This window comes from Nicotiana tabacum, chromosome 19, assembly GCF_000715075.1.
Source record: "Nicotiana tabacum cultivar K326 chromosome 19, ASM71507v2, whole genome shotgun sequence".
Classification (NCBI taxonomy): Eukaryota; Viridiplantae; Streptophyta; class Magnoliopsida; order Solanales; family Solanaceae; genus Nicotiana; species Nicotiana tabacum.
The window spans coordinates 104,755,118-104,783,100 of record NC_134098.1 but is presented as its reverse complement, the minus strand read 5'-3'; the positions used below and the strand labels follow the sequence as shown (position 1 = coordinate 104,783,100).

Sequence of the window (27,983 nt, the reverse complement as noted above, 5' to 3'; positions counted from 1 at the left end):
TCAATGCAAAATACATAGCCTGTCAGTGATTTTCTTTTGTCAAGATCACCTTCATAATCTTGGTCTACAAAACCAACCAAAGTGTTAGTATTTCTCCCAAACTCCAAACGTGTGTTTGAAGTACCTCGCAAGTATCTGAGAATCCATTTCACAGCCTGCCAATATGCTTTAACAGGGTAAGCCATATACCGGCTTACCACACTCACTACTTATGAAATGTCTAGACGTGTACAAACCATTGCATACATAATACTGCCGACTGCACTGGAATAAGGAACTCGTGCCATATACCTCTCTTCTTCCTCTGACTGCGGGTATTGAGCAACTGATAACTTAAAATGAGCAGCAAGAGGGGTACTAACTGGCAGATTTAGCATCTTTCATGCAAAACCTCTCCAAGACTTTCTCCAAGTACTTCTTCTCGGTCAAAAGTAGCCTGTTGGCTTTTCGATCTCTTTTGATCTCCATGCCAAGAATTTTCTTAGCTGCTCCCAAATCTTTCAACTCAAATTCACTTTTCAGCTGACTTTTCAAATTGTGAATTTCTGTTAAATCCTTAGTAGCAATGAGCATGTCATCAACATATAATAATAGGTACACAAATAAACCATCATTTAACTTCCGAAAGTAAACACAACTATCATACATGCTCCTCGAATAACCATGACCCAACATAAAGGAATCAAACATTTTATATTGTTGTCTTGAAGACTGCTTTAATTTATACAAGGATTTCTTCAACAAGCAAACATGATCTTCTTTTCCTTCAATTTTAAATCTTTCGGGTTGTTGCATATATTTTTGTTCCTCAAGTTCGCCATGTAAGAAAGTTGTCTTAATATCAAGTTGTTCTAATTCCAAATCATACATGGCAACGAAGTCAACCAAGACACGAATAGAGCTATGTTTAACAATATGTGAGAAAATATCATTAAAATCAATTTCTTGTACCTAATTATAGCCCTTTGCAACTAATTGTGCCTTATACCTCGCTGAAGCTGTTTCTGAATATTTTGATGGTTCTCCAATTTCTTCAGTTTCCTGTGTAACTAAAAAAGCAAATGCAACATAATCTCCAAATCTTAATGGTTGTTTACCTTCTCTTCTTGGTCTATGTTTGGCTATAGAATACTCTTCTTCTTTTGGTTCAACTTCAGGAGTCTCAACTTAAGGAATTTCAGCTTCTGGCTCAACTTCAGGAGTCAACTGTATTTTGCTCCAAAGTTGATGGGCTTGGCTCAGAAGGAATGTCAATCTCAATCTCCACTTGGTACTATGTACTCTTTCCTTTATCTGTATTACAAGAACTAGAAGACTCTTTTCTAGAATGTAATATAGAAGATTCATCAAAGGTTACATCTCTACTAATTATAAATTTTGGTATCGTGGGATCAGGATACCATAGTCGGTATCCATTCACCCCAGATGCATACCCAAGGAAAATGCATTTTTTAGCCCTTGGCTCTAATTTTTCAGCATTTACATGCATGTATGCATGGCAACCAAATATCTTTAAATCAGAATAATTAGCAGGAGTATCTGACCACATTTCCTCTGGAGTCTTAAAGTTCAAAGGTGCAGAAGGAGCTCGGTTGACAATATAACAAGTTGTAGAGATAGCTTCTGCCCAAAAGGCGTTTGTCAATCTAGCATTTGAAATCATGCAACGAGCCCTTTCCAAAAGAGTTCTATTCATCCTTCCTACCACACCATTTTACTGAGGTGTCATTCTCACAGTACGATGTCGAGAAATTCATTCATTCTTACAAAATTAGTTGAATTCATCATTACAAAATTTCAAGTCATTATCTGTTCTAAGCCGCTTAACCTGTTTTCATGTTTGCTTCTCAATCAAAACTTTTCATTGTTTGAAATTTAAGAAAATATTACTTTTATTTTTTAGGAAATAAACCCAAACTTTTCTTGAATAATCATTAATAAAAGTTAACATATATCTGGCACCACATTTTGATGGGGTACGTGAAGGACCCCAAAGATCTGAATAAATGTAATCCAAAGTACCTTTTGTTCTATGAATCGCTAAAGATTTGAAGCTGGCTCTTTTTTGCTTTCTGAACACACAATGTTCACAGAACTCCATATTTCTGGTACTTTGGCCACATAATAGACCTCTTTTGCTGAGGATGGAAAGACCTTTTTCACTCATATGCCACAATCGCATATGCCATAATTTGGTGATGTCAGAATCTGATTTATCTGATATTGAAACTGCAGCACCTGTAACAGTAGATCCCAAAAGAGTATACAACGTACCAAATCTACGTGCTTTCATGATCACAATAGCACCATGAGAAATTTTCAGAACTCCACCTTCATCTGTGTACTTGCACCCAAGAGATTCTAGAGTGCCCAAAGAGATGAGATTTTTCTTCAAGTCAGGAACATGTCTAACATCGGTGAGAGTTCTTACCACACCATCGTGCATTTTGATTCGGACTGTACCTTTTTCAATAAATTTGCAGGCAGCATTGTTTCCCATCAATACAACTCCACCTCCAATAGATTCATATGTGGTAAAAAAAAATCCGATTGGGACACATATGATAAGAACAACCCGAATCTAAAATTCACTCATTGTTAGATTTGAAACTATTATTAGTTGCTAAAAAAATAGTTCTCTCAGTCTCATCAGCAACTACACTTGCTTCGGCAGTGTTAGTATTTTTGTGCTCATTTTTCTTTTTTGTATGCTTTTCTTTGTTTTTTAATTTAAAGCATTCATAAATAATGTGATCTTTCTTATGACAATATTTTCACATGACATTTCTGTAACTGGATTTTGACCTTGGTTTAGGTTTCTCGCTACTTGAATCTTTCTTATTGGATCTACCTCTTATGAATAAGCCTTCCCCTTGGTTCCCACTAGTATCCCCAGTAATATCTCTATCTATTTGTTCTTTTGATTTCAAAATAGATTTGATATCTTTATAAGAGATATTATCCTTTCTATAAAGCATAGTATCTCTTATGTGTTTAAACGACTGGGGTAAGGAAACAAGCAATAACACAGCTTGATCCTCATCTTTGATTTCAGCATCTATGTTCTTAAATCCATAAGAAAAGAATCAAAAGTATCAAGATGTATAAATATAGAGGTACCTTCAGCCATACAAAAAGTGTAGAGTTTTTGCTTTAGGTAAAGCCTGTTTTCTACTGTTCTTTTCATATATAGGGTTTTAAGCTTTTTCCATATGCATTTGGCTGAGCTTTCTGCTGTAACTTCACGCAAAACCTCATTTGAAAGATTTAAAATAATACCTGTTTTTGCCTTTTTGTCTATGACGGTAAACTCTTCGTCCGTTATTTTATTTGGCATCTTCTCCTTTCCTTGCAGTGCTAAATCTAAGCCATCCTGAATTAGGATAGCTTTCATCTTTAATTGCCACATTCCGAAGTTTGCACTTCGGTCAAATTTCTCAACATAAGACTTTGTTAGAGTCGTTTTGGCTATTTAAACTAACCCGGTTAGATCTGGCTCTGATACCAATTTGTTAGAATCGGTAAATCGGGTAATGCGAAATTTAGCCAAACAATGTTATAATGACAATAACAAAGACAATGCAAGTTGATAATAACGGCAATTAAAAAATATAAAGAAGACACAAATTTAACGTGGTTCGGTCAAGGTGACCTACGTCCACAAGCGGAAAGAAGCAATTTCACTATACCAACAAGAGTACAAAAAAGAGTACAAAATTAGAGTAAATACTCTAATTAGTTCCAAATACCCCAAGAGAATAACCTCACAAGATCACTCCAAAGAAAGGGCTCACACAAGTGTTTTCCAACACTCACTCTCTTACAAAATACTCTATAATGAAATAAAGGAGGAGAAAGAAAGACAAGAGTGAAAAGCTCTTGAATTGGTGGTTTGAAGTTGATCGTAAAGTGGGTACGCTTGCAAATTTTTTTACAAAGTGGGTCTAGGTTCAATTATGATCTCAAAACCGGATATAGGTGCAAAAACTTCAATTACACATTAATACAACTCACACATATACATTGCAACTAAGTGGCCCATATTTAACTTTGCAAAGTTGTAGCCCAAAAATAATATGCTAAGATTCAACATTCAATTCCAAATAGGTTCTCCACTTTGCAAAGTTGTATTCCAAAAATAATAGGTTAAGATTCAATATCAACTCCAAATAAGTTCTCGAATTCCTATTTAATTTTTTTAAAAAATACTCAAGCTTTCAATCTAATCTTCGAATTAGTAATTGTGACTTAAACATTAGTTCTACAAACCAAATCCATTTGGGTGGTAAAAATTAGATTTTAAAGATAATCTACCATTGTTGAACAAGCTTAAATAAGTGCGTGTAAGTTTCAAATCTGGCTTTATGAGAAATTTGGAGTGGATGTTGTTTAGACTTATTAGAAATAGTATAAGGAGGTTGTATACAAAATTTGAAGTCATTTAATGAAGATTTGGACTGGTCCACCATTGTTGAACAAGCTTAAATAAATGAGTTTAAATTTCGAATCTGGTCTTGTGAGAAATTTAGAGTTGGGTATTAGTTAGACTTGCTAGAAATAGTATAAGGAGGTTGTATATAAAATTTGAAGTCATTTAATGGAGATTTTGACTGGTTTTGAATAAGAATTGCAACCGAAAATCTTGAAAGAAGTTCGTCTACAAATGCTTGTATGAGCGTGTATAAAAGTGTGTAATATTGTATAAGAGGTGTTTATACATCCATATACAATATTATACAAAAAATGATTTAGTTTTCTTCCTTGAGCCTCTTCTGAAATGTAACTCAAATCTAGCTCAAATCCACTGCAAATCACTTCACATTTAAGTTTTGAACTCCTCTTGATATTTTTAATCAATTGGAGTAACACCCAATCAAAATAACTAACAAAATCTAAAATTCCAAATCTAATATTTAACTCAAAAATTAAAAAACTAAATTGTGAATAGTCTCAAAAGCCACAAGGCTCTAGAACAAAAAATTTCTTAGTTTTTGCAGGAAGTTTTTCTTGTCGTAATATAAAATGAAATGGGTAATTTGATCAACTACATTTAACTCCATAGCTTTTAGAAGCAGTGGTTGTCAGAAAACATATTTTGAAATAGGAGTTGGCAGCTGATGCTTTTGCTAGTGCTTTTAAAATATGTACAATATGGGCTAGGTTGGGTAAAACTTAAAAATATGGGCTATTTTTTGTTAATGTGTGAAGTCACGTGTATTTTCTTGTAATTCTTTCTATATTTAAAAAGTAGTACGATGTAGAGTAAGTAAAAATTTCAACGGTCGCCCCCATTTAACCTATATCCATATTTTTAAAATTACTTAACCTATACCCTAATTTTGACAACTTGAGATCAATCGTTGCCTCTTCTTCTTCCTTCCGCTACCTATGCGCTCCTTTCTTCCTCCTATTCTTCTTTTCTCTCTCAAACACATGAGACTCTTTGTAAGTATTATTAATTGAATATGAAGTACACAGTGTTTTAGTACTAAGGTATGAGTTTTGAATTAAAATCACCATTGAAAAAACTTGAAAACTCAAACCATTAATTAAGATGTTGAAGATATAATCTTGAAATCATCTAGATATTTTAAATATGGAGTTGAATGAACGTACACCAACATTGATTTGAAGATTTGAACTAGAAGTACAAAGCAAGAAACTCCATTAAATCTGTTTGAGGCTCGAGTTCAAATTTTTGAAGATTTTGCTACTTCAATTTAAGGTTTGTTAATTCAAAATTATTTGACTGGAACTCTTGGACCTACATTACTTGTTGGAAATGTGATTGGACATTGTCCGGAAGCGTGAAACTCGAAGAAGCATATGGGACTCAATTATTGAATGTCTTCAAAGATACGAGTCTAAAGTTTGGAACTGCAGGGCCAAACTTCAGACATTACCAGGTTAAACTATGTCTGAAGTTGCAACTATCAGGCGAGACTTCAGAAAAAATTATATGAAATTCAAATATAACAAGCTAATTTTGTTTGAAGTTTGCACTACAAACTGAAGAACTTCAGACTAATTTGTCTGAAGTTTGCACTATGAACTGAAATTTTTTCGATTACCTTTGCAAGTCATGCCAAACTTCAGGCGAAAATATTTGAAATTTTGCTTTAATAAGGCTACACTTCAGGCAAAAAAATTATGAAGTTCAAACTTTAGACATACACAATTGAAGCTTTACAATAGAGTTTGTGCACTAAGGCACTGATGGTTGTTCTGTTGTTTGAACTTTGCCTAATTACCTTTGCAAGTCAGGCCAAATTTCAGGCGAAAATATCTGAAGTTTTGCTTTGATAAAGCCACACTTTAGACAAAAAAATTTTGAAGTTCAAACTTTAGACATAAATTTTTGCTACTTCAGACCCGTATATCTGAAGTTATCCGAAAAGCGAGTAGACTTGTAAGATTTTATGCAAAGCGGGTATAAGTTCAGTGCTGACCCCAAAACTGGATATAGATGCAAATGCCGGTTGAGTAATTATTAGAAATTGTTTACTTAAAGTGTCTTACATAAAAGTATATCGTCATGTGGTGTAAAAAAAATTGGAGAAATAGAAGAAAGAAAATGGAGAACAAATTCACTTGTACTTGGTGTTTCTTAACACAATAAATGCATACACGTCTTTAAATATACTCTTGTTACTAAATTATATTTAATTAATTAAATAATTAATATATATATTTATCTTAATTTATAATTTAATATAATTTGATGTAAATAAATAATTAGTAAAGGTTGATGTAAACAGATAAGTTTTTATCCAAATTGATTAAGCCAGCAGGTTTTAAATTTTATAAGTATTTATTTTTTTCCTTCTTTCTCCCTCACCACTTTCCCGAAAATCCCCATCCCGTTTTTTGGAAAATTCAACTCTGCACAGTCCAACACTTTCCATTGCTTCACCATTTTTGAGCGTTGGCGCCAAATTCATCAGCCCAAATTGCCCTCCAAAATCCTTATCTTATCTCTCTACAAAATAAAACCCTTCAAACCCAGACGAAAATTCTAAGAGCTTCCTCCGGAGATATCACTTACACTGAGGGATGTAGTTGTGACTTGTGAGCTCCATTTCTACAACTCGACCCGCCACTGATCCACTTGTATATTTTTAAAGATTTGCTGGATCAGCGGAGAGTGGAGGTGTAAAAATGGGTCTCACGCTGAAAATTGCCATGTTAATATCCCAAATTCATTCCCTTGTTTTCCTGTCAGGTGTAATATTCTCTTTTATTTAACTCTCTACTACCTATCTCATTATATTGTGGTGATTATCCTTATTGAGCGCTTTTTTAGGTTCCAAATTACCTTTCATGAACTTGAAATGCTATGCTCAACTCAAAATATGCATAGGCTAGAAAATATAATTTATTGAAAGATGTGCACTATCACATTGTTAGTTCTGTTTACAGTTTATGGGCGTTCCTGTTTGTCATATTAAAAATTAGTTGTAACTAGCTGTCAAGAACATCTGTTTGGTTCTTCAATTTACCCTCTCTGGCTTTTTGTTGTTTTGGAGGATTTAACCTGAACTAGCCTTTTCAAATTCCCTTTGTCTGAATAAATTTCCACCATTTCATGTATTGGTGGTCTCGTAATGATGCTGACCTTCGTGAAGATCATGAAAGCTCTTCCACAAAGTCTAGTACATGTTGTATTGCTGGGAACTGACGACCATAACTATCGATAAATATTCTTTCTCTTTTCCTGTTTACGATTAAAGTTCATAAGCGTCATGCTGATTTTGTCATTATCTTTTCTGAATGTATAAGGATCAGGTTGAGATATAATTTATAATTAAAGGTGGAGTGCACCTGACCTTCAGTATTGCTAAGTAGCCCAATACATTCGAAACTAATCACCTGCTTTGAGATCCTATTAATAAATTTTACCCAGGCTTCTGTTGTTTTGTACAAGTTTATTCAGTTATGTTGATATTTGCCAAAACTAAGCAATATGAGCACAACAACCTCCAATCCCACTCTCAAGAAACCTTTTAGTTACAAGTGAAGTTAAAATAAAAGGAAATATAAAGAATGAGTTGAAAGCGTAGGAAAAGTAAGAGTTTATATGTAAGATTAGGCAAATGTATGTGACAAAGCGCTCAGATTATATCTAATCTATCTGAACATATGCTTATGATATTTCTGTTCATTCAGCCTATGATTTATGAATTTCTCTTCATTCAGTTTATGATTGCCCTCTTTATGTATTTAGACTAAGATTTAGCAGAACTGGATATTTTTCTGCAACAGCCCGTATAATCAAGCAACATTGGGCTAATCCTTGGTGTTGTAGATACATTATAAAAAAATCCATTGAGAGGAAGCAAGTAATGTCAAATTCCACTGCAAATTGTTGTTTATTCATTCATTAAATTTTCTGGTTCATAGGAAGTAGAAGAAAATGCAGACAGAACAGAGTTTTATTTCCTACTCCTTATTTTTCAGATACTCAACAAAGGTAGCAATGTAAGAATCATGAAGCTGTCTATCTCCAAATATGGCAGCAGCTTCTCTTGCTCTAGCTCTAAGCTCTTCACCATCTTCAGAAACCATGGCGTATGTTAATGCCTTGGCTATCTCCTTTCTGGTAAATGACCCATTATCTTCCTTTCTCTCTACTTCAATTGCCATTCCTTTTTCCACTAACAATCTTGCATTCAACCCCTGATCATACACAAATGGCAGAGCAACAAGAACATGCCCATGTTGTAGAGTTTCTACGGTAGAACTTAGGCCTGCTTGAGTTAGAGTACCCCCAATACAAGGATGTGCCAGAATTTCCTTCTGTGGGGCCCATCCAATGTGCACCACTCCTTTCTCTGCAGTGGTCAACCCAAATCTTGCTGGCAAAGGATCCACTTCATCTGAACTCCAACTGGGCTTCTGTAGTATCCATATAAATGGTAGCCTAGAAAGCTCAAGCCCATAAGCTATTTCATCGACTTGCTCTTTACTAGGTTTACACTCGCTTCCAAATCCCACAAATAAAACCGATCCAGCCTTCTGTTGATTGAGCCATTTGAAGATTCTCTGCCACGATTGATCGCCATTGAAGTTTTCTCCTCCTAGTGATGATGTTTCAGGTGGTAGTAATCCAACTGGAATAGTAGGCTTAGAGATGAGTTTGTGCACCGCTTCCAAGTAATCACCTTCGAATTCCTTGCAACTTCGTAAAGCCATAGCTCGACATGTACGCAATATTTTGGCTGAACGTTGAGCGTAAGATAACCCAGAGGCGTCTTCTACGAAAGATGAGGAGAAAAGCTCTAATGCTTCATAACTCCGGTAAGCCAAAGTTGATGAAAATTCCAGCATCTCAGAAGCAGGTGAGGTGAGACTTTCCGGAATAGGTCCTGAAGCTCTTGCTGCAATCAAGAAAGCTCTTGAAGCAGCTGAGAAAATACTGAGGTGAATCATAGGGATATCATAAGCTTCAGCAATCTCAACTATCCAATATTGGAAGAAGTCAACAATAATCCAATCAGGCTTTTTATCTGCAATGAATTGTTTGATGGGTTCTTGGAGTAGATCATAAGCTGCTTTCAAGTACTGAATTTTTTCTAATGGTAGATCAACAGAAGCTTCTGCATCTTCAGGCAAAAGACTCTTGTCATCAAGAGTTGGCAATGGAAATTCCACTAATTTCACAAGGTGTGTCAGGTTAGGAGGAACTTTAGGGAGTCTTTTGATATTCTTGGGAGTAGATATGAATGATACATGAACTCCTCCTACCCTGGCTAAGGCTATGGAGAAATTGAAAAATGGAATAAGGTGACCAAATGCAGACCAGGGTAGCATTACTACATGAACATCATTCTTTCTGATCATTTTAGCTGAATTCATATGTATGCTCTCTCAATTACACTGTTTGTATGAACGAGAAAGCAAAGAAGATAATAGCTTTTATATTGGCAAATTAAAGCTTCCTTGAAAGTTTGTTGTACGAGGTTGGATCATGCATTTTCATGAATGTGCATGGGAAGGATAAGAAGTACAACGTTGACCTAGGATCTTGTTTGGCAGTATGGGTAACAAGATGGATTGCCTTTGCTTGCTAATTCAGCCACTGAGTTTTAAATCAAAGTTTTTCTTGAAAAGAAAACGAATGTCCCCCCCACCCCCCCACCCCACCCAAAAAAAAAAAACATTTCATACGAAATTTACTTTATTGAGGTCTTAGACAATAATGTCTCTATTTCAATCTCAGTTTTACTTATTCTTTTTAATTCGTTTTTTTTTTTAAAATTTAAATGGCTACAAAGATAAAGTTGCAAAATTTACAGTAAATATATATATACAAGGAAGTGCTAGAATTTCCTTCTGTGGTGCCCACCCAATGTAATTTAATCTTGCATTAAATTATACATATATTATTATTTTTAGTTTATGTAGTAGGGTGAGCGGCTATTTGAGTTAATAATACTTGTCTGTTTTCCTCCGCCCAAATCCAGCAGGTAGTGGATTCACTTCACCTGAACTCCAACTGGGCTTCTGTAGTATCCATATGAATGGTATTTCATCTAGATTCGGTTCCAAACCCAACAAATAAGACTGACCCGGGCTTCTCTTGATCGAGCCATTTGAAGATATTCTTCAAAGATTGATCGTAATTGACCGAGTTTGTTGATGGAAAAAGGCAACCAAATCCAAAACATGGTAGCACTACTACATATGTCATTTTTGTACGCATTTAGCTGAATTCGTACATATACTCTCTCAATTACACTATTATATTTGTATGAAGGAGAAAGCCAAGAAGCTGATAACTGTTATATTAGCTGTCCGATCTTCCTTAGAAGCTTGGAGTTGGATCATGTATTAAAGAGATGAGGGAATACCGAGAAACATCGTTTCTCGTCATCTCCTTTCCAAGAAACGAGGGGGCTATCTGTATAAGGTTAAAACCGATCCTCGATCATGAAGATCGATCGAGGATGGCATCTCAGTCAAGGGGTATCTTCATGGAGAACCCGAACGAATTTCGAGATGGGGGCGTCGAGCTTGGGGCGTCCAAATCGACCAAGGTAACATCGACCGATACAGGTCCCGAACATCGATGTCTGAAAGTGATCACCAAGCTCGAAACCAAGGCCGAGGTTCCGATCCGACACCGAGCTCGAGTCGGTATCGAGCTCACAGACAAAAAGTTGTTACAACCGCACCAAATGAGAGAATCTTGGCGGGAATTAAGGAGGAGACACACCATCATGGGTCCTCCACTAGTAATATTATTCCATTATATTGCTATAGATAAAGTAGTGATCCTTGGCTATAAAAGGCAAGATAGATTGTAATAGAAGACATCTTCCCTGGGATTAAGAATTCATTGTGTTTATCTTTCTAAAGCTCACTAAGTATCTTTGTTCATCATTTCCTATTTTGCATTATAAATACGTGTATTGTTATCTTCAGATCAAAGGAATCTACTTACCCTTAGAACCATACATAAATTCAACGTTATCCGATTTTTCGGGTAAATAGTTTGGCGCCCACCGTGGGGCTAAGGATAACAAGTGATAATTTGATACAAATATACAGTACACTCCAGCTTGCAACTTCATACCAGCAATGGCTCTGCCAATCGACCTCGAAGCCGGCCTTCAGGATGAAACCAACAACTTGGTGCCCGTGGCCGAAAGGCTACCTAACAACGGCAACAAGGCTCGAATCGAGGAACCCGAAATTCAAGCCGAAGTACCAGTAGATATCAATTCATGAATGGCTCTAGAAGCAAATCAGCGTTCCGAGCAGGAAAGAAGCGTTCAGGGTGGCGCTCGACCCATAGCCCGAGACACCCACAGCACGGGGGAAATCGGGGTCAGCTTGCGTATGATTTTCGAAATACTACAATCCCAACAAGTAGCGATAGCTCAGTTGCATAGCCAAACTCATATGCAAAGTAATCCAAACTCCAATCCACTTCTTCGAGAAGTAACCCCCAGAACGGAGCCCGACACAGTGAAATCGAACGAGCGAGAATCAGGAACCGCTCCTAAAATTGCTAAACTACTCGAAGAACTCACAAAATGAGTCGAAGCCAACGACAAAAAATTCGAAACATATGATGCTAGGATCGATCAGATCCCGGGGGCTCCGCCCATTATGAAAGGGCTGGATTCGAAGAAGTTCATACAAAAGCCTTTTCCATCGAGCGCGGCCCCGAAACCGATCCCAAAAAAGTTCCGTATGCCCGTAATTCCCAAATATAACGGTACGACCGATCCTAACGAATATCTCACCTCATACACATGTGCCATCAAAGGCAACGATTTGGAAGACGATGAGATCGAGTCCGTATTATTGAAAAAGTTCGGAGAGACCCTTGCAAAAGGAGCAATGATCTGGTATCACAACTTGCCACCAAATTCTATCGATTCTTTTGCCATGGTAGCAGATTCGTTCGTAAAAGCACATGATGGTGCCATAAAGGTCGCAACGAGGAAATCAGATCTATTCAAAGTAAAACAAAGGGGTAACGAAATACTGAGGGAATTCGTATCCCGATTTCAAATGGAACGCATGGATTTGCCACCAGTCACAGACGATTGGGCCGTACAAGCTTTCACCCAAGGGTTGAACGGACTGAGTTCGACAGCGTCACGTCGGCTGAAACAAAGCTTGATCGAATACCCTACAATAACTTGGACAGATATACATAATCGGTATCAATCGAAAATCAGGGTCGAAGATGATCAATTGGGATTTCTGTATGAACCCACGCGTCAGAACCGCGCAACCACTAAAATTTTGAAGGAAACCAACAGAGAACAAAGGTCAAATAGAGACCGATACCAGCCGTACGTCACAGATCGGGTGAACTACGGTTCGGCACATGAGACAGTTAGGAATAACCCTAGGTATGATCGAGGGCAAAGTTCTTGGGGACTTATGAGCAAGAGAGGCTTTGATAAATATGCCGATCCTATAGAAGTTCCTCGATTATCGGAATATAAATTCAACATCGATGCATCCGCCATCGTATCGGCTATCGGACGCATCAAAGATACCAGATGGCCTCGACCCATGCAGACCGATCCGGCCCAAAGGAATCCCAATCAAATATGCGAGTATCATGGCACCCACGGTCACAAAACGGAAGAATGCAGACAATTAAGAGAGAAAGTAGCCCGCTTGTTCAACAAAGGGCACCTTAGGGAATTTTTGAGTGATAGGGCGAAGAACCATTTTAAAAACAAGGACTTTGGCAAGCAAAACGAAGAAGAAGAACACAGCACATCATTCACATGATCATCGGCGGCGTCGATACCCCTCAGGGACCTATGCTCAAACGCACTAAAACGTCGATTGTGAGGGAAAAGCGATCTCGAATTCAAGATTACACTCCCTCAGGGACTTTATCGTTCAATGATGAAGATGCAGAGGGAATCATCCAACCCCATAACGATGCACTGGTAATATCCGTACTCATGAATAAAATTAAAATTAAGCGTGTGTTAATTGATCCAGGTAGCTCGGCCAATATCATCAGATCGAAGGTCGTAAAATAGCTCGGCCTACAAAACCGGGTCGTGTCCGCAACTTTGGTTTTAAACGGATTCAATATGGCATGCGAAACCACCAAAGGCGAGATAACCCTACCGATAAACGTCGCTGGAACAATTCAGGAAACAAAGTTTCACGTGATCGAAGGCGATATGAGATATAACGCCCTTTTCGAAAGGCCGTGGATCCACAACATGAGAGCTGTACCTTCGACCCTACACCAGGTCCTCAAATTCCCAACACCGACAGGTGTCAAAATAGTGTACGGAGAACAACCAGCCGCAAAGAAAATGTTCTCCGTTGAGGAGGCAAAACCAACATCTTCGTCTTCACCGGTGAATGGATCGGGTTCGAAAGGAGGCACAGTCGAAGACCGGAACGCCAAATAGCAACCAAAGACATCAGCCTCGACCCAGCCAGATAAGCAGCGCATCGAAGAAGATAATGATCAGTGGATCCCTCGATCCTTCGTGACCCCCGATGACTCCGATGACACCAAATCAACTATTGAGGAAATGGAGCAAATCATTTTGATCGAACATTGGCCCGAACGAAAGGTATACCTGGGAAGGGGTTTGAGCCCCGAGCTCAGGAAGAAAATCATTCAATTTCTTATCGATAACATTTATTGCTTTGCTTGGTCCCATTTAGATATAACAGGAATCCCGCCGGACATAACGACACATCGACTAAGTATGTCCCCTAGATTCAGACCGGTGAAGCAAAAATGAAGACCCCAATAGGAGGTGAAGCACACATTCATAAAAGATGAGGTAACTAAACTGCTCAAAATAGGATCCATTAGAGAGGTAAAATACCCCGAATGGTTGTCCAATGTGGTCGTAGTGCCTAAAAAGGGAAACAAACTTAGAATGTGTATAGACTACAAGGACTTGAACAAAGCATACCCCAAAGATTCTTATCCACTGCCCAACATCGATCACTTGATCGATGCCACGGCCGGCCACGAGATCCTCACTTTTCTCGATGCCTATTCCGGGTATAATCAAATCCAGATGAACCCGGAAGACCAGGAAAAGACTTCATTTGTGACCAGATATGGAACATATTGTTATAACGTAATGCCCTTCGGGCTAAAAAATGCAGGAGCTACTTATCAACGCCTAATAAATAGAATGTTCGAAGAACAAATAGGTAAATCAATAGAAGTCTATATTGATGACATGCTAGTCAAGTCCCTGCGCGTAGAGGACCATTTGACCCATTTGCAGGAAACATTCGATATTCTGAGGAAATACAACATGAGGCTCAACCCCGAAAAATGTGCTTTCGGAGTCGGCTCGGGTAAGTTCCTCGGCTTCATGGTCTCAAATCGGGGAATCGAGATTAACCCAGACAAAATCAAGGCCATTGAAGACATCACCATCATGAACAGCGTGAAAGCTGTACAAAGGTTAACAGGAAGAATAGCAGCCTTAGGCCGATTCATTTCGAGATCATCAGATCGAAGCCACAAAATTTTCTCTCTATTCAAAAAGAAGAACAACTTCGCTTGGACACCGGAATGCCAACTAGTGTTACAAGAACTGAAACGATATCTATCGAACCCACCACTGCTGCACACTCTAAAAACCGACGAAAAACTTTACCTGTACTTGGCAGTATCAGAAGTCGCCATAAGCAGTGTCCTGGTTCGAGAAGAGGAAGGTACGCAATTTCCTGTTTACTACGTAAGTCGGACCTTAGGGGAAGCGAAAACTAGATATCCACACCTGGAAAAATTGGCGCTTACGCTGATTAGCGCCTCTAGGAAGTTACGACCGTACTTCCAATGCCACCCCATAAGCGTATTAACCACCTGCCCACTTCGTAATATTTTACATAGGCCTGAACTATCGGGCCGATTGGCCAAATGGGCCATCGAACTCAGCGGGTATGATATTGAATATCGACCTCGAACGGCCATCAAGTCTCAAATTTTAGCAGACTTCGTGGCCGATTTCACGCCGACCCTCGTACCCGAAGTCGAAAAAGAACTACTGTTAAAATCAAATTTATCGACGAGGGCATGGATCCTCTATACGGACGGAGCTTCGAACGTAAAGAGGTCCGGGCTAGGCATAGTATTAAAATCTCCCACGGGTAACATTATTAGGCAAGCTATTAAAACTATTAGGTTAACTAACAACGAGGCCGAGTATGAAGCCATAATTGCAGGTCTCGAGCTAGCTAGAAATTTGGGAGCGGAGGTCGTTGAGGCTAATTGCGACTCTTTGCTGGTGGTGAGTCAAGTAAACAAAACCTTCGAAGTCCGAGAAGGCAGAATGCAAAGGTATTTGGACAAACAGCTTATCACTTTGAACCATTTCAAACAATGGAGTCTACGACATGTTCCACGAGAACAGAATAACGAGGCCGATGCGATTGCTAATTTGGGATCATCGGTCGAGGTGAATGATTTGAACTCGAAAACTGTCGTTCAACTTTCAAGATCTGTAATCGAAGAAGGGCACGCCGAAATAAATTCTACTAGCTTAACCTGGGATTGGAGAAACAAGTATATTGAATACTTAAAAAACAGAAAGCTCCCTTTAGACCACAAAGAGTCCAGGACCCTTCTAACTAAAGCTGCTAGATTTACTTTGACTGCGGACGGAACGTTATATCGAAGAACATTCGATGGACCGATGGCGGTATGCATAGGTCTGGGAGATACCAATTACATCCTCCGGGAAGTACACGAGGGCACTTGTGGCAATCACTCCGGTGCCGACATGTTAGTTCGAAAAGTGATCAGAGCAGGGTATTATTGGATCGATATAGGCAAAGACGCAAAAGAATTTGTTCATAAATGCGATAAATGTCAAAGGTTTGCTCCAATGATCCATCAGCCCGGAGAACAACTTCACTCGGTCCTATCCCCATGGCCATTCATGAAATGGGGAATGGACATCGTCGGCCCCGGCCCCTACCATCGACCCCAGGTAAAGCCAGATTTATTTTGTTTATGACTGACTATTTTTCTAAATGGGTTGAAGCGCAGGCGTTCGAGAAAGTAAGAGAAAAAGAGGTTATCGACTTTTTGTGGGATCATATCATATCCCGATTCGAGATACCATCCGAAATAGTATGTGATAATGGGAAGCAATTCATTGGCAACAAAATCACAAAATTCTTCGAAGACCACAAAATAAGAAGGATACTAGCCACCCCGTACCACCCCAGCGAAAATGGCAAGCCGAATCAACAAACAAAACTATTCTTCAAAACCTGAAGAAGAGATTGAATGACGCTAAGGGAAAATGGAGAGAAATTCTGCCCAAAGTCCTTTGGGCATACCGAACAACATCGAAATCCAGTACAGGGGCGACCCCATTCTCCTTAGTATATGGCTCTGAGGCATTGATACCAGTCGAAGTCGGAGAGCCTAGTCCCAGATTTTGATGCACGACGGAAGAATCAAATAACAAGGCTATGAACACCAGCCTTGAATTATCGGACGAATGACGAGAAGCTGCCCTCATCCGGTTGGCCGCACAAAAGCAACGAATCGAAAGGTATTACAATCGAAGAACTAAATTTTGCCACTTCAAGCCAGGGGACTTGGTGTTAAGGAAAGTCACCATCAATACTCGGAATCCAAACGAAGGAAAACTAGGACCAAATTGGGAAGGACCGTACCAGGTGCTCGAGAACTTTGGGAAAGGATCGTACAGGCTCGGCATCATAAACGGCAAACAGCTATCAAGCAGTTGGAATGTATCACATCTAAAACGGTACTACTGCTAAAGTCCGACCTTTCCCATATTTATTCAACTGTCCCGCACAGAAGTTCGAACAAAGAACAGAAGTATTCTTTTACTCAAAAGCACGTGTTGCACTCTTTTTTTCTTAGACCAGTTTTTTCCCAAATGGGTTTTTGCGGCAAGGTTTTTAATGAGGCAACCATCGATCGTGCTGCGCTTTTAAAACAGTATCCGAGTCTTTCGACCCTTAGCCCGAACAACCTCGAATATCGGGGGGCACCAGGCCCTCAAATACATCGAGTTCAGATGCAACAAAGTCTTCTCACAACAATAGAGGAAAAATTGTAAGAGCCAAAATGGTCAAAATGAACCATGCTAATATAGATTGCCCCAAAACATATATACAATGACTTGAGATTTATTATGCAACCAGCCTGCGGGCATATCGAGTTATCTCGAGTTCGAAATAAACACTCGAATATTAAGCCTACGGGCTACTTCTATATCGAGTTCGAAATACTCAGTCGACCGTTGAGCCTACGGGCTACTTCAACATCGAGTTCGAAATAATCACTCGAATATTAAGCCTACGGGCTTCCACATTATCTCGAGTTCGAAATAATCACTCGAATATTAAGCCTACGGGCTACCACATTATCTCGAGTTCGAAATAAATACTAGAATATTAAGCCCACGGGCTACTTCTATATCGAGTTCGAAATAAACACTCAAATGTTAAAGCCTACGGGCTGCCGAGTTCGAACGAGGGCCCAATCGAGTTTAAAACATTGAAAAAGCTACGTTTACTCAGAGTTTACGTTAACCACCACATTATCATCAACTCAACAAGCAAAACGTCACTCCAAATTTGATCGATCAAAATCGACCTTGTTATATATATATATATATACAAAATTGCCTACGTAATTAATTTACAGATATGGAGAGTTAGACTCTAAGCTTCTGGGTCGGGGTCTTCCCCACCCTCGGACCCGCTTTTGCTACCATCATCGTTATCATCATCATCATCATCAGAAGCCAAGGCTTCAGCTTCCGCTTCAAGCTCTTTTGCCTTTCTTACCTCTTCAGTAAGGTCAAAACCTCGAGCATGTATCTCCTCGAGGGTCTCCCTCCGAGATCTACACTTAACAAGTTTGGCAACCCAATGAGCTCGAGCATCGGCAATCTTCGCCGCTTCCCGGGCCTCCACCTGAGCGGCCTCAGCATCAGCTCGATATACAGCAATAGACTTATCCGCCAAAACTTTCGACGACTCAACCTCCGCCTTAGCCTCAGCAAGTCGTATCTCAAGCTCATCGATTTTCTTAGCCTGAACCGACACCTTTTGCTTGACGTTTCGAAGCTGAACGTCGGCTGATAATAACTTTGTTAAGATGGTTTCTTTCTCCGCTGCCAGGCGGTCAATAGTCTCCTTCCACTGGTTGCATTCGGCCCGGATTTGATCGACCTCCTCTCGAAGTAGCCCGATCTTCTCGATCTTTTGCTGCAACTGAGACAACGAAGGGTTAACTTCCACAGTCGAGTCGAATCCATACTTTAACAGAACGAGGCTCACCTGCTGATCGAGCTCGACCATTTCTTCACGAACCTTAGCTAAATCCGCTTGAAGATCCTTTATAACCTCCTCCTTTTTGCTACAAAGAAGCCGAAGGTCATCTCTTTCACCTAGGACCTTCCGGAGTTCGGCCTCACACTGGCTAAGATCAACTCGAAACCTACCGATGGCCTGCATAGTTAGAAACTGTCATCAACACCAATAAAACAAAGAAGGATCACCGATATCGGAACCATCAAGTATGGAAAAGAACAAAGAAGCCAAGTATGGAAGAATCATTACCCGAGTAATAAAACGCTGAGCTTCCTCTAACAAAAGAGAAGCATCACCGATATCGGAACTGTCATCAACACCAGTAAAACAATCCTTAAAAGGATCCGCTGCACCTGAGCCAGCACCAATATCGGGAGTCTTCAGCTCTCGAGCCTCCTTCAACGCCTCCTCAGAAAAAGACGGAAGAGAAGGTGAATGACCCATTGCCATTGCCCCGAGCAAATCACTCGGAGTACTCCGATCGAGACTTAGGTCTTCGGAACCAACCCCGATGGGCACGGCCGCCATCGGCTCAACAGCTCTAGCAACCTCGACTGCCTCCGTAGGTCGAACTACCAAAGCCAAGGAGCTATTTTCTTTTTCTTCTTCCTCCCTCAGTCGTTGGACCGAGTCGATCGAAAGGGCAATGATTTTTCTCCTCACCTTTCGAGTTTTGGGCTTAGGGTCCTCCGGCTGAGAGGAAGCCCTTCGTTTTTTTTTTCATTTCCCTGTTCCAGGACCGGGGACTTGTTTCGTTCATCACCGCTCTAAGGCCTCAAAATGGCATCCCTAGTTACACCTATATACAAAGGAAAAATCGATAACTAAATGAACGCAGAATATACCTCAAGGGAAACAGGAACCAAACCTTACAATGATTCTTGGCCTCCCATCTACCTTTAGCCAAATCACGCCAAGCGCGCTCGGCATAGGATGAAGTCGAGGCTAACTTTCGAACCCAATCCTCGAGATCAGGCACAGCTTGTGGCATCCAAGGTGCAGTTGGACATCAGAAAATAATATTAAAAAAAATGAAAAAAGACACAAAAAGCAAACAAGAATCACTTACGGTCGAAATTCCATTTTTCAGGAAACGACATTTTTTCCTCCGGGATAAGATCACGAGTCCTCACTCGAATATATCGACCCATCCAACCTCGATCCTTATCTTCATCGATGCTCGACATCAAAGCCTTCGATGCTCGACGATGTAGCCTAATTAGTCCACGATAAATCTGAGGCCGATACAGTCGTATAAGGTGGTTCAGAGAAAAATCCAACCTTCCGGCTTTGGTAGAGAAGAAACGCAATAAGATGACTATACGCCATAAGGAAGGATGAATTTGGCCGAAGGTGACCTGATATCTCCTGCAGAAATCAAAAATCACGGGATTGACATCTCCCAACGTAAAGGGATAGGTGTAAACACTTAAAAATACCTCCACGTAGGTAGTGACGCTCTCATCGGAGCATGGGATTTATAACACAACCTCAGAACCCCAGCCGCAGTCTTTTCTGATGGCCTCGAGGTGAACCTCCGCTATAGAGCACGTATACATTGATACGTGCTCATACCGACCCAAAACGGATGAAGGGTTCTCCACCTTAAAATCAGTTTTTAAAATACACGGGCCGGGAATATAATCTTGAACGGACGGCTCCATCGGCGCCTTATCGTCACACGGCCGTGAGGAGGAAGCTTTCTCCTTGTGAGGTACGATTTTTGAAGTTTTCGCCATCAATATGAGAAGAAAAGTCGCAAAGGAAGGTGAAAGAGGGGACAGCACCAAAACTCTGGTATAAGCGGCACTAAAGCAACGAAGTAGAGAAAATAATCAAAGGGAATTTGGGAAAAGAGGAAGCACAAAAGTGAAAAACATTATATGGGAAAACTATTTATAAGGCATGGCGATTCGTTTCTAGCGGTGGCCGACCACCGACTTACACACATTAAATGCCTCGATAAAACCAAATCGATAGGACAGCTATCACGCACGTCATAGTCAAAGTAGATAGAAACGTCATCGTTGATTCAGTCGAACCTTAGAGAAATCACATCGTTTCTCGTCATCTCCTTTCCAAGAAACGAGGGGGCTATCTGTATACGGTTAAAACCGATCCTCGATCATGAAGATCGATCGAGGATGGCATCTCAGTCAAGGGGTATCTTCATAGAGAACCCGAACGAATTTCGAGACGGGGGCGTCGAGCTTGGGGTGTCCAAATCGACCGAGGTAACATCGACCGATACAGGTCCCGAACATCGATGCCCGAAAATGAACACCAAGCTCGAAACCAAGGCCGAGGTTCCGATCCGACACCGAGCTCGAGTTGGTATCGAGCTCACAGACAAAAAGCTGTTACAACCGCACCAAAGGAGAGAATCTTGGCGGGAATTAAGGAGGAGACACACCATCATGGGTCCTCCACTAGTAATATTATTCCATTATGTTGCTATAGATAAAGTAGTGATCCTTGGCTATAAAAGGCAAGATAGATTGTAATAGAAAACATGGTCCCTGGGATTAAGAATTCATTATGTTTGTCTTTCTAAAGCTCACTAAGTATCTTTGTTCATCATTTCCTATTTTACATCATAAATACGTGTATTGTTATCTTCAGATCAAAGGAATCTACTTACCCTTAGAATCATACATAAATTCAACGTTATCCGATTTTTCGGGTAAACATTCAATCATTGATTTTAAATTAATCAAAGTTTTGTTTGGGAGATTCAAACCGCAATCAGATATTTTTATAAATACAAAACCGCAATCAGATACATATAGGTGAATGAACCGGCTTGCCACTTGCCAGCAAATAACGGGAACAGAACCCGTCTCTATCCCTCTTTTTTAATCTCCTGCATTTGACATATGTCCTAGTGTTAGATGCACTTGGTTGAACTCCTGACATAATGCCCTTGAAAACAAGACTTTAGATTCATGTGATGAGGAAACAAGTTAGTTGTAGCATTTAAGTGTACGCTATATATATCAATTAGGATGAAATGTATAAAACATCACATAAATATTATTTAACTATGCATAACATGATGTGCTATTATTAAGTGTCATGTTGAATGTATCTTTAGATTTGATATTGAATTAAACCTCTATATGTATGAAAAACTATCGATTTAAACGAGTCAAGTAACAATATGCCATTATATGGCAATGACATATGTCAAAGTCGGGAGAAGAAAGAAAAAAAAAAGTGGGATAGAGATCGCTTTTGTTCCCCGTTCACTTTGGCAAGTCTCGGTTCCTTCACCTGTATATTTTGTTACTAGTACTAGGTTTGAATATCCCAAACAATTAGTGATTGAATCTGCACGCGACGCAACCTTTTTTATTCATGCATGGGAATTACTAGGTTAATTTCTTGGTATTCCCACACTCTTGAACGCAATATGATCCAACAGAAAATTAAACTTCTAAGGAAAATACGCTACTAACATATATATATATATATATATATATATATATATATATATATATATATATATATATATATATATATATATATATATATATAAGGCTTGATCTTTATCTTTCTCATTCACACAAATAGTGGAATTAAGAGAGTTAATAACTAGCAACAAAAATGAGTAAGAGTGATGTTCATGTAGTAATGCTACCATGGTCTGCATTTGGTCACCTTATTCCATTTTTCAATCTCTCCATATCCTTAGCCAAAGTAGGAGGAATTCATGTCTCATTCATATCCACTTCCAGAAATATCAAAAGACTCCCTAAAGTTCCCCCAAACTTAGCACACCTTGTAAAACTAGTGGAATTTCCAATGCCAACTCTTGACGACAAGAGTCTTTTGCCTGAAGATGTTGAAGCTACTTCTGATCTTCCTAATTATTTAGAACAACTCCAGTACCTGAAAGCAGCTTATGATCTTCTCCAAGAACCAATCGAACAGTTCATTGCAGATAAAAAACCTGATTGGATTATTGTCGATTTCGCCCAATATTGGATAGTTGAGTTTGCTGAAACTCGCGATATACCTTTAATTTACTTTAGTATTTTTCCTGCTGCTGCAGTAGGTTTTTCAATTGCTGCATCAGCTACAGACAAGTCAGTAGTTGAAAGTTTCACCTCACCAGCGTCTGAGATGCTGCAAGTTCCGTCGTCGACTTTGTGTTACCGGAGGTATGAAGCATCAGAGATTATGTCCTCATGTTTTGAAGAAGACGCCTCAGGGGTGTCATATGCCCAATCGTGGAGCCGATATAATTTTTGCATGTCAAGCCATGGCTATACGAGGTTGCCAAGAATTTGATGGTGAGTATTTGGATGCGGTACATAAAGTAATCAACAAGCCTGCCATTCCAGTTGGATTATTACCACCCGCTGAAACGTCAAGAAACTGCAGCTTCAATTACGAAGATGATGATCAGTCAATATTATGGCAGGAAATGTTCAAATGGCTCGATCAACAGAAACCCATGTCAGTTTTATTCGTTGGGTTTGGAAGCGAAATGGAACCGAGTAAAGACCAGGTGGATGAAATAGCATATGGGCTTGAGCTCTCTGGGCTATCATTCATATGGATACTACAGAAGAGTAGTTGGATGATTAATTCAGATCCTTTGCCTACAAGTTTTGGATTGAGAAGAGGGGAAAAATTAGGGGTGGTGCACATTGGATGGGCCCCACAAAAGGAAATTTTAGCACATCCTTGTATTGGGTTTACTCTAAATCATGGAGGGTGGGGTTCTGTTGCAGAAAGTCTGCAACATGGTCATGTTCTTGTTCTTCTGCCATTAATGTATGATCAAGGCCTAAATGCAAGAATGTTAGTAGAAAAAGGACTGGGAGTTGAAGTGGAGAGAAATGAAGAAGATGGTTCATTTACTAGAAATGATATATCTAACGCGTTGACATACGCCATGGTTTCTAAAGAAAGTGAAGAGCTCAGGGCAAGAACAACAAAAGCTACTTCTATTTTTGGAGATAGGAAGTTGCATGATTCTTACATTGCTAGCTTTATTGAGTATCTGAAAACTAATAGGAATAAATCTGTGCCTTAAAATCATTAGTCTTTGGTACTCCAAGCAATTAATCATGTTTAGTCTGCTTCTTTTTCCACTTCTGTAACTTTTTATTGATATTAATAAAAGTACATTGCAGAGCAATTGATGGGGTAAAAATTTACTTGTTTCCTCTCAGATAATTGATTTGGAACTATGTTTACTACTACACTATAAGGTTAGTACTCGATCAGTTATTAGAAAGTATGTTTCCTTTAATTATAGTAATAATTTTATGGAAAAATGACACTGCCGCTGTAAAAATAATAGCCGAAAAAATGTATAAAAGTTATATATTTTTTGTATATATATACATTCTGTATGTTATATACAAAAATTATACAAGTTTTATATACGTTTTCGGCTACCATGTAAATAGTTTCTGGGGCGGGCTAAAAGTGATAATACCAACGTCCAACTATTGTTATAGATGAGCCCACGAGATTGAAGTAAGGGGTTATCTTTCAACAAAAGTTGAATATATTGGGACACGTAGTAACTACTGCCTAACTGAAACGACCAAGAACAAACCACTTTTGACTTTCTTCCCCCAATTTTGCCACTTTTACATCCATTTCACTTTTCAACAACAGGAATAATGTAATTCACATATACCTAATATGGTGGAAAATCATATATCTTGCTTTTATAGTTTCTTGTGTCATGTCATAATTCATAGTTGATATGTTTCTAATAGAGTCTATATCCTACGTAAGTGTTTGTATGGTAAAACTTTACCAGCACCTATTCTAGTTTCGAACTTTGCCTATATATACCACTTTTTTGTATTTGTACCAAAACAACAAAGCAACTCCATTCACCATATTCCAGCTAAATAATAGAGTGGTTGTGTAGAGCTCAAGTGAACTACCAAAACATTAATTTACTTCACTCCTTTCTTCCATGGTAAAGTGCAGATTGTAATTCATTTTATCTTTTACACCAAATCCTGGCTCTAAAAAAGCAATTCTTCACCTTCAAAATGTTCTCATGTGTGATTGTCCTAGAAAATGTTCATGCAAAGACCAATTCTGAGTCCAGACTCTAGAAATATGCCATTATAATTGCTTTTTCCTTAATTGTGTTTACTTTCCTAAAAAATGTTCGAAATCATATCTTGCTATATTTATTTATTAATAATCCGGATACATGCTAACTCTCACCATCTAACGGCTAGGGTTCGAAATCATATCTTGCTTTATTATATTCTTGCAGATGGCGAAGACGGATTGGTTGCTATTAGTCCTTATGGGAGTGGTGTTTTCAAGTATAGAGAGAGGAGAGGGAAGAAAGACAAGTGAGTTAACATACTCAGCAATAAAGTGCAGAAAGCACAGTGCATCCATAAAAGATTTTGGAGGAATAGGAGATGGAAAAACACTCAACACAAAGGCATTTCAGAAAGCAGTGAATCAACTGAGCCAATATGCATCAGATGGTGGAGCTCAGCTAGTTATCCCTGCTGGTCACTGGCTCACTGCTAGTTTCAATCTTACTAGCCATTTCACTCTTTTTCTTCACAAGGATGCTCTTCTTCTTGCTTCTCAGGTACTAGGTACTATTCATATTTTCAATAATCTTTACCAGAGTTTCATAAAATAGTTAGTAGAATATATATATGTATTTCAATTTTGATTTATTTCTTGTATTGGAATTTCAAAGTTCTAAACTAGACAAGAAAATTTGTTGTGAAAAAGAAAAAGTAAATATTAAAGTGTCTACACCACTCTCTCTCGCCATCCCTACTCTAACCAATAAACTAAAGGCACATAATGAAGATAGGTTGCCAAACCACAACTAGGGATGGCAATGGGGCTGCGGTGGCGGGGCGGGTTCAGTCTTAACCCACAAAAATTCAACCCGCCCCGCCCCCGCAAAACAATTTTTTTTTTGTTTTCACCCGCTTAAACTTTCTTCAACTTTTTTTGTCTTTTTGCATTTAGATTTTTTTTTATCCCATGACAAGAGATCTTACTTTTCAAAATGGTTTTCGACAACTGTAGAAAACTTGATGGACTATGATTTGCAATCATTGCGATATATACTGTAATTGTAGTAATTAGCATTGAAATTAAGTTGCACTCTAATAATTATATACTGGAATATTCCACGTTGGTCAACTTTTCCTAAGTTGTGTTACCACAAAATCTTATAATTTCTTGGGCTGCTAGTCACAGGACTAACGATTTTCACCTACAGGGGTTGTTTGAATAATATTTCGAAATAACCTTTTAGAAATAAGCTTTTGGATATTTATTGTTTTAAAAATTTTGCCCCAGGAAAAAAAAAAAACTTCTGATAAGTGTCAAGGTACACACATTTTGGAAAGAACCATTCCACCATCCAAGTGACAAATCGACAGGATCTCCACAACCGCAACCAACATATAACCCACATCACCCCGCATGGTCTCTAACCCGCACCACCTCATTGTCATCCCTAACCACAACTGCTTTGAAGCGGCCGTCGATAAGAGTTGACAACTCAAAGTTCATGTTCATTGCTATTAATAAGAGTGTCATTTAATTGGTTCAGGAAATAAACCAGTGGCCCCTGATAGACCCCTTACCATCCTATGGTCATGGGAGGGATGCACCAGGAGGCAGGTATATCAGTCTCATTTTTGGTACTAACCTCACAGATGTCATCATCACAGGTAACTAAAGTCTTACTATATCCACATTAAAAATGAATAAATTTATGTTCTATCTTTCAACATTTTAAAAAGAGACTTGTCTTTTCTGCATGATTAGGTGAGAATGGGACAATAGATGGGCAGGGTGCTGTCTGGTGGCAACAATTTCACAGGAAAAAGCTAAAATACACAAGATCTTACTTGATTGAACTCATGCATTCTAATAAAATTCAGATATCAAATCTAACCCTTGTCAACTCTCCTTCTTGGAATATCCATCCCGTTTATAGCAGGTTTAATTTATCAGCCAAATCTACATTATTTTACATGTTGATTATTTAGTTTGTTAAACTTTATCATTATCTCATGCTTCTGAAATTTCAGCAATATCATTATCCAAGGCCTCACTATTTTAGCACCTGTAACATCCCCAAACACTGATGGAATCGACCCAGGTCCTTTTTTTTTTCTTTTTCTAAAAGCATTTTAATAAAACAAGTCAAGGAAACTCATCTAATCAATTCTTCTTATTTCTCAAAAATTTCAGATTCTTGCACAAATATAAGACTAGAGGACAACTACATTGTATCTGGAGATGACTGTGTAGCAGTGAAAAGTGGCTGGGATGAATATGGTATAAAATATGGAATGCCAACAAGTCATCTGATCATCAGACGTCTCACTTGCATTTCACCTTACAGTGCAGCAATAGCATTAGGAAGTGAAATGTCAGGCGGAATTCAAGATGTGAGAGTTCAAGACATTATAGCCATCAACACAGAATCAGGGGTAAGGATAAAGACAGCCGTGGGACGAGGCGGGTTCGTCAAAGATGTATATGTCAAGGGGATGAAACTGCACACCATAAAATGGGTATTTTGGATGACAGGTAACTATGGTTCACACGCTGACACTCACTGGGATCCTAAAGCCTTACCAGAGATAAAAGGGATCAATTACCGGGATGTGGTGGCTGAGAACGTGTCAATGGCCGCCCAGCTAGAGGGGTTGTCCGGGGATCCTTTCACTGGAATCTGCATGTCCAATGTGACAATTGGTTTAGCAAAGAAGGCCAAGAAATATCCATGGACTTGCACTAATATTGAAGGAATTAGCAGCAGTGTGCAACCTCCACCTTGTCAGTTGCTAGCTGATCAGGGCCCAAAGAAGAGTAGGAGGATGTGTGATTTTCCTACAGAAAGTTTACCCATAGATAACATAGAGATGCAAAGATGTTCTTATAGATTGAATTACTGATAAGCTTTCCTTACATGTACCAGTTTTATAATTTTAGTGAACTATCAGTACTTTTCATGGCTACTTATAGAATTCCCACTCAATTTTATGCTACAAATACAAGGATTTCATGTTACGCTATGAGAAGCAAAACTATGGTTCCACCCTTCAACATGATTAACACATCTAAGAGAGACAAACCATAAGCACATGGCACCAGGCAGGAATTGTTATCGA

General features: G+C 39.0%; 2 protein-coding genes and 1 pseudogene across 2 annotated transcripts; 2 read left to right on the top strand and 1 right to left on the bottom strand.

The window, feature by feature from the left end:
* Positions 1 to 8,315: 8,315 nt before the first annotated feature.
* Positions 8,316 to 10,764, bottom strand: LOC107769318 (putative UDP-rhamnose:rhamnosyltransferase 1). Its single transcript, XM_016588527.2, has 2 exons — positions 10,569 to 10,764; positions 8,316 to 9,832 (listed from the first exon to the last, which is right to left on the bottom strand). The coding sequence occupies exons 1-2, from the start codon at positions 10,700 to 10,702 to the stop codon at positions 8,440 to 8,442; spliced, it is 1,527 nt and encodes a 508-aa protein (XP_016444013.2). The 5' UTR covers positions 10,703 to 10,764; the 3' UTR covers positions 8,316 to 8,439.
* An 11,611-nt stretch (positions 10,765 to 22,375) lies between these two features.
* LOC107794126 (putative UDP-rhamnose:rhamnosyltransferase 1) lies at positions 22,376 to 24,486 on the top strand (annotated as a pseudogene).
* A 169-nt stretch (positions 24,487 to 24,655) lies between these two features.
* On the top strand, positions 24,656 to 27,830 carry LOC107794127 (putative polygalacturonase). The gene is made up of 6 exons (XM_016616589.2): positions 24,656 to 24,781; positions 25,091 to 25,423; positions 26,411 to 26,531; positions 26,629 to 26,803; positions 26,895 to 26,965; positions 27,058 to 27,830. Exons 1-6 carry the CDS (start codon positions 24,779 to 24,781, stop codon positions 27,765 to 27,767), a joined length of 1,413 nt encoding a protein of 470 aa, XP_016472075.1. The 5' UTR covers positions 24,656 to 24,778; the 3' UTR covers positions 27,768 to 27,830.
* The last annotated feature ends 153 nt before the right edge of the window (positions 27,831 to 27,983 follow it).